Genomic DNA, 8,053 nt, shown 5'->3' on the forward strand with positions numbered 1-8,053 from the left:
TTCTCACTAAATCTGTTTAGAGGCTCTACTCTTTACTCTTATTTTAGAATCATGTGTCCACCACATGAAACCATGGAATAAGTTTGCAATGCCTATTCCCTTGATCATGACATGTCTAACATGTAAATCACAAAACAAACATCTCTCACTTGCATGGGACAATATGCCCAAAACCCTTTGGTTTAAATCTTTAGTGCTTAGACTTCACTCAAGACATAACAATTAAACATGAATGCAATGTTTATGATCAAACTTTTTATAACAGTTAAACATACTCGTACTCGTCAAAACTCTTCAAAAGAATTCAAACATACTTTTTTTTTCTTTAAAGCTCATTAAATTCCATAAAGCATACTATTTAATCTTTGAAACTCTTTAAAAAGCAATTATGTATGCTCTTTACCCTTTAAAACTCCTTAAATACAATCAAATACATACATACTCTTTGAAACCCTTTTAACACTTTAAACTACTTTCAAAACTCTTTGTAACTCTTTAACACATCATATGTATTACAATTATGGCATGTATGAATACTTTTATAGAAGTTATAATTCACAAAATAAGTGTAGAGATATGTATTCATGAGAGTAACTCGCCTTACCAGTCTATGAAACATTCTAATTCACTTCAAAATATGAATATAAGACAATGATCACCTAAGGAACCATAATAATTATAATTCATTAATTAATCTCTAACTAAACTAATTGGAGACACTTGTAGCTTAGATGAAAGTAAATATCTCATAGCACTCGTTTAATATCCCAAAGGAAGCACGAAATACTAACTTTTTAGGATAGGATGTCAAAATGACAATGTTAGAATTACACTAGGCCAGTCACATGATAGCGTGACATGTACGTCACACTAAAACGACTGTTAAGCTAGAAAATCGCTCCAAAACTTATCCAATTCATTTCTAACACTTCCAAATTGATTTCTAATGACCAAGGATTATTATCTAGCATCCAAATCCATGTTTTAAGCCCTAATTTACATTGTAACTAACATCAATAACATGATTAATTCATCATAAAGGAGATCATCATCTTACTCTTTCATTTAAGTTTCAAAACACTTTCATGACTTTTATATTTGATTTCCTTCAACGATTTGCACATAGACACTTACATCTATATTAAAATCATATGACCTAAATTTCATAATCAATTTCAAATTTAGATAGATTAACGTCTGATACACCATTGTTAGGATTTAGAGTTCCTAAAGCATGTATTCCTTCGAATTCAAGGTTACAACATAGAAATGGAAGCATAAACTCAAGTTTAAACCATAGATTCATCATCCATATCACTAATCATAACAATAAACATCATTAATTTTGGATTTGTGAGCTTTTCATGAAGATTGGGATGAGAAATGTGTAAACTAATAACAATCTACATAGAACTAATAATAATATAGAGAGAAAACGGCTAATGTTACATTGTTAATAGAAAATTATAAATACAAAGAAAGGTAAATAGGAAATATATATAGTGTTAACCTAGCTAATGGGCTAAACATAGGGCCCAATACAAAAAGAGCCCAAATAACTTATTATGCTAACATCCTCCTCAAACTCACAATGTGGTGGAAACAAGGATTGAAAGTTTGTCTTCAAAGAAACGAAAACGAGAAGTTGAGTGTGCATTAGCAAACATTCATATCCACAAGCAACCAAACAATCTACATTCCAATAGCGACAAACAATCTTCATCTAAGCAACAATACCAAACAATCTTCAAGAGAAGCAGCGAAACTAAACAACCCGCACGAAAACATCCAAAACCAAACAATCTGCACGAAAAGCCGCCAAAAGCAAATAATCTGCATAAAAACAGCCAAAGCAAACCGATCTGCATTTCTGCAGCATACAAACCAACCCCAAAGAGTCTAGTAGAAGCATCACAACAAAGAAAATCCAATAAGCTAATATTCATCGTACTAAACTAATGTACTTAATCCTCTTTATTCTCTTTCCCTCCCTCAAACTCACAATGCTTGAGCAATAAGCATTGAAAGTTTGCCAAACAACAACAAAACAAAGCCATTACAAAAGCAAAGACGACCTAACAAACACAAAACTCGAATCAAATACTTTTGTCACTGAAACTAGAAACGGAAGAACAATACCAAATCAAATACCGTGAAATATGATCCGGATCCCAACAATACCGGCGGAAATGGAGGCGAAAATTGCAACTAAATTTACCAAAACAAAGATTCATGCAAACAAGACATCTCTTTGTTTCAAAACTTTAAACCAGATATTTGATAAATTAGTAAGAAAAAAACACTCAAAATTGACTATATAAGGTGATGCAATAGCAAATGAACAAGAAAACTTTTTTTTTTAAATAATACCAAACGAAGCATAACATCTTTATTTTTTTCGTAACACTAAACTTAAATAGAAAAAACATTAAAACCCATAACAAACCATGTTTGTACCGAAAAGATAAGACAAAAACATTATAATTACTCTTAACATGAAGCGACATTATTGCAAAAGTAAAACAATTTTTTTTTTTTTTTTTTAAAGAAGCTTTCAAAAATCAACGAAAAAAGAACATGATTGAATTGGAAACATTATTCCAAATCCGCCGTTGATTTCAAACTAGCTTCTTCATTTATCGACCTATGAGGCATCCAATTCTAATAATTCCATCCTTTAAGAATACATGGTGGTTAATATCTTTTTATTGAAAATTTTATTTTCCTTGCATAATAGTATAATACATATACATACCCAATCCACCTCTTATCGCAAGTACACGCCTTCATTAAGTTTTCTAATGGTTAAAATCAATCGGTTCACAAAGTATAAGTATGTGGAGAATGCATTCGTAACAATAACGACATTGACACATACATATAAAAGCAACATATTATGGCTTTTTTAAAAAATATGATCAAAATTTAATGTTTTTTTTTCCTTCTAAAAATAGCTTTATTTATAGTTTTGTTTTAATCTTATTTTACTATTTACTATATTTTTATTGTATTTTTCTGTCTGACAGAGAGTATTATCTTGCAACAATCTTATACTATTTTCTCTCAATATTTTTTTTAAAACGGCAAATCTACACTACTCTTAACTACTCCTAATACCACTTATGTCTCCAATGAGATTTGAACCCTCAACCTCAAGGAGAGAGGACAACACCTAGTACCGCTGGGCTAGAAGCCCTTTGATCTATTTTCTCTATATATGATAGTTGATATTATCAACTTATAATTTTATTGTATTCTATTTATTTGACAGAACGTATTATCTTACTTTAATTTTATTATATTCTCTTTGTTTGATTAAGATACATTATTTCTGAAAATAAATATTTTTGTAATCCTCTCAAGGTTTATATGAAATCTATTGTTTTTATGTAACATTGTGATAGAGGACATCCTTTGTCTAACCTATGTTTTTTTTTCCTAAAAGTAATTGTTTTTGTAACTTTTATATTATTATTGTTGTTATTTTTATACTTGAATTATATAGTAAGATAATACATTCAAAACCATTAGGATATTATAAGATTACAATAAAAAACATTCTCATAGAGAAATTACATTGAGATTATAGTAAGACAAGACCATCTATCACATACATAGAATATAATAATTTTAAAATAAGATAGTTTTGATTCGTATTATCTGAAACAACTAAAAAAAGTACAATAATATTACATAAAAATAATAAAATAAAAATTAAATTAAATTACAAAAAAACATCTTTAGATATAAAAACATTGTATTTTTTAACATATGCCATTGTATTCTATTTTCAAAAAGATCCTCCCTGGTTCATAACTTGTTTAAAGACAAAAATCTCAAATGTGTAGATAGTTTTAAGTTTGTTGTCTTTTATTGTTCAAAAAAATAAAAGCATGGCTTAATTGATAAAGAGACCAAATATAAGGACTTTTTTCAAAGATTTCTTATTAATAAAAGAATTAGATATAATTTTAAAAATATTAAAATATATTAGTTGTAATTTATTATTTTAAAAAGGAAAACTAATTTGAACAAAAAAGTCTACAAGACCATCTCAACACTACTCCATCCCAACTATTTTTTTTAACTACAAACACACCTCCTCTAATCCTATCATACTCCCAACTCCACACTTTTGTACATGACGAAACTTAAACGTTCAACCATTTAGGGAGAAACATCTTTCCTACACACCTTGATACCATTAGGCAAAATGCGTTTGGTACCAATTACGTTTAAAAATAGATTTTGTATTGCTGTTTTTTTTATCCTTCTGCCTTATGTAGTTGTTGCTTATAAGTTAATGCTTTATAATGTTACAATCTTGAGTTTGTCTTTAACATCATTTTACCTAAACAATACTCTCGGTATGTTACTGGTTTGAAGTTGAAAATTTTATTTGTGTAAAAGTTTTTTTTTTAAAATAAAAGTTTTAAACTCATATTTTCGAACAAGTTTTTTTTTTCTTAAAGGCTAAAGGCTCTTAAAAGCTTGTTAGGATGGGATTTGCTATTCAACCATTCACCATGTACCCATTTGGTAACTAGTTTTTTTCTTTAGATCCAAGGTTATTTAACTTTCAAAACTGTATCCATTACATCATATAGCAGGTTTTATAGTTACCCATCTTTAGCAAACCTTTTTTTACAAAGCTTTCGCAAGTTTTGTTTTTCTGTTACAAATGTATTCAACTTCTTTTACAAATGTGCCCCAATCTTCTTACAAAAGTGGTTTTTATATTTAATTTTGCTTTTTTCATCAAAAAAAAATTATTTACCTTTTAATTTAGAAATTTTTTTTATTAAAAAACACAAATTTGTAAAAAAAAGTTACGACAAATTTGTTAAAAAAGGTCCAAGTTTCTAACAAAAACTAAAACATAGGACAGTTTTGTAAAAAAGTTGGCTAAAAATGGTCCATTTATGAAACGGAGACCATAACGGATACAAATTTAAAAGTTAGTGACTAAATAAGTAAATATGAGTACATTGTGAATAATTGAAAGACAAATTTCAACCTAAACCCTAACAAAAAAGAACAAGATCTTAGCTTTTCAGTTCTCAAGTCTTAACAAGAAGCTAGGAACAATAAAAATGAGATATAGTGTTCAAAAGACCAAAAGGTGAATAAATTATGACCAAATCTGCTTCTAATTGTTAACTAAACAGAATCCCAAATACAACATTACTATAAAAATCTATGACAACTGACAACAAAACTACAACATGGTCTTTAATCTTCATCTTGAATTCTTCTTCTTCTTTGAATTATTGCTCAATTCAGAAGCTGTGAATGCATAATTTTCAAGAAGACCAGAAACCGTTAGTTTCAAGTCACAAGTCATCCTCTGTAAAACCAACGCCAACACATTTACATCTGCCATGGCTCTGTGAGCTTTCCCAATAACCGGGATTCCATAATACTCTCTAAGTGCTTGAAGTGATTTTGAAGAAAGCTTTGATCCTGCCAAATGTCATTATATAGATTAAACATCAATCAAATATATCATTCGCTACCTTTCTTACATATACAGAACAAGTTGCACTGTGTTTGGCGTGCGTTGGACAGAGACTGTGAGTCTGTGACTGGTGGACAAAAATTGAATTTTTTTTGTCCCACCCAACAATGTGGGATAGAGACGCACTCTTGTTCTCTTATTGTGTAAAAGACGTAAATGCCCTCATCATTTTCATCATCGAAAATAGCCCTTGAAAGCTTATCCAGTCCGATTCTGTCCTGTCCAGTCATGTCCCGTAGGGACATGACTGAACGGGGTGTAACTGGACCAGACGAGTTTTCTAAGGCTATTTTCGATGATGAAATGATGAGGGCATTTACGTCTTTTACACAGATAAGAGAACAAGAGTGCGTCTATACCCCACATTGTTAGGTAGGACAAAAAAAATCAATTTTTGTCCACCAGTCACAGACTCACAGTCTTTGTCCAATGCACGCCAAACACAGTGCAACTTGTTCTGTCACATCGGTCTCAATCTCAGTCCAATGCACACCACAGTACAAAACAGGGCCAGAAAAATAGAGAGACAGACCTTCAACTTTCATGATTTCACGAGCAAGAGTCATTGTATCCGCAAACTCCCAATCTGGTGGGATTTCAAAAGAACAACGGTTGAATTCACTGATTAAAAAAGGGACATCAAATGCTTTCCCATTATGAGCAATAAATAATGTTTGACCCCCGGGTTTTTGACGGCTTTCCACATAATCTATCAAAATGGGTATCAAATCTTTCATCCTGAAAACACAAAGTTTTTTATATCTACAAGATTCTTTAACATAAAATTAAAATAATTATATAAAAATTCAAGAATGGTACCTTGGGATACCGGGTCTATTGACCATATAGGTTGAAATCCCATGGATATGTGGATTTGTGACAATTTTATCAGGATTTACGAGTGTCTCAAATGTACTATTTACTCCACCACTAAGATCCTGCAATGCAATCTCAATGATACGTTCATTCTCTCTGCTAAAACCAGTTGTCTCAATATCAAACACAAAAATAGTAACCAGCTTTGATAGATCTTTGTTCTCTGAGATCTTTTGTTCAAGATGAATGCTTTTAGATTCATTGATTTCTATTTTAGTTGTATTCAAATTGGTGTGTGTAAAACTTGTTACATCGGTTATTTGTTGGCCAATATTGGTTGTTTTTCTGCTTAAGATGTTCTTCGCAATTCCTTCTGTGTTTGTTGATAATGATTTTTGGGTCCATCTTCTACTATTAGTATTCCCCCCTTGAAGGCCATAAATATTGGATCTTTTTTTGCTGAAATTATGGACCTTTTCCCACCAAGAACCAGAAAAGGTATGAATTTGGCATTTAGGAAGTTGAAAGTGTGAAAAGCACACTGCTGCTCTCATCTGAATTTAGGAACGAAAACACAGATTATCGGAAAAATCACTTGGTTTTATCTGCAAAAAATAAAGCAACACCGAAAGGCTATTTAGACAATGATTAAATCGTTCACAAAGTTCTAAATATTCATGTAAATGAAGATTATAAGCTAACATCGATGTACAAAGCCTACTGATTACTATTTGGAGGGTAGAACCGTTATTACAGAGAATTCCAGTTTTGAAGTTCATTGATGCTTTTGTAACGCAGTATAAATTTTAGAGAGCCAAAAATTGAAAATAAAATTAATTTCAACGAAAATAATAACAACCTTAAGTTGACAATCCCCAATCCCCAATATATTCTAATCTTAAGGAAATGATAAAAAAAAAAGTACGATGATCTCAAGATGCACAAAACCAAGGGCAATTGAACCGGAGATGAGCTTATGAATCCAAATTCCAAACCGCATTCATTTCATCAAAGTGAGAGCAAATTGACAAAAAAATAATCGGATTTGTAAACAAAAAATGGGGGAAGAGCATGATACCTGGCAAAGGAGATTGCAAATGCAAAACCGCATTGATTTCAAAATTTCAAAAGCAATTGGGTTGTGGACGTATAAATAGAACGTGGATATGGAGATGAAATTGGGTGGTTCGGGGGTGGATTACGACGTGAGAGAAGAATTCGGAGAGGAGGAATGGAGTAGAAGAAACCGTGAAGACATAGAGAAGAATGGAGTGTGAAACTGTTAAAGCTCAAAAAAAATATCAAAAGAAAAAGAAAAGGCCCAAGAACTTCGGATCTTTGGCCCAGATCCACTTATTTCGGGCTGATGTATCCGATATCTAGATATAATAAAACATAACCTTCCTAAGAAAAATAATATATATATATATATATATATATATATATATATATATATATATATATATATATATATATATATATATATATATATATATATATATATATATAGGGAAGGTTATTTGGAAAACAAAAAAACCCTAAAAAAACCTCAAAAATCATAAAAATGCATAAAAAAAAATACCTAAAGATCACAAAACTTTTTTTTTGACATTTTTTATGAAAAAATCGCAGGTTTTTGAAGAAATTCGCTGAAAAAAAATTTGAAAAAAAAACTTTTTTTTTTTATAAAAAAATAAAAAAAATATTGATTTTTTTTTC

The 8,053-nt window shown here is 30.4% G+C and overlaps 1 protein-coding gene across 1 annotated transcript; it reads right to left on the reverse strand.

Annotated features, from left to right (window-relative positions):
- Nucleotides 1–5,025: 5,025 nt before the first annotated feature.
- DPD1 (Polynucleotidyl transferase, ribonuclease H-like superfamily protein) lies at nt 5,026–7,602 on the reverse strand. The gene is made up of 4 exons (XM_079061681.1): nt 7,413–7,602; nt 6,338–6,939; nt 6,051–6,256; nt 5,026–5,463 (listed from the first exon to the last, which is right to left on the reverse strand). Exons 2-4 carry the CDS (start codon nt 6,886–6,888, stop codon nt 5,240–5,242), a joined length of 981 nt encoding a protein of 326 aa, XP_078917807.1. The 5' UTR covers nt 6,889–6,939; nt 7,413–7,602; the 3' UTR covers nt 5,026–5,239.
- Nucleotides 7,603–8,053: the final 451 nt, after the last annotated feature.

This window comes from Lactuca virosa, chromosome 7 (genome assembly GCF_052849685.1).
Source record: "Lactuca virosa cultivar CGN04683 chromosome 7, Lactuca_virosa_CGN04683_v6, whole genome shotgun sequence".
Classification (NCBI taxonomy): Eukaryota; Viridiplantae; Streptophyta; class Magnoliopsida; order Asterales; family Asteraceae; genus Lactuca; species Lactuca virosa.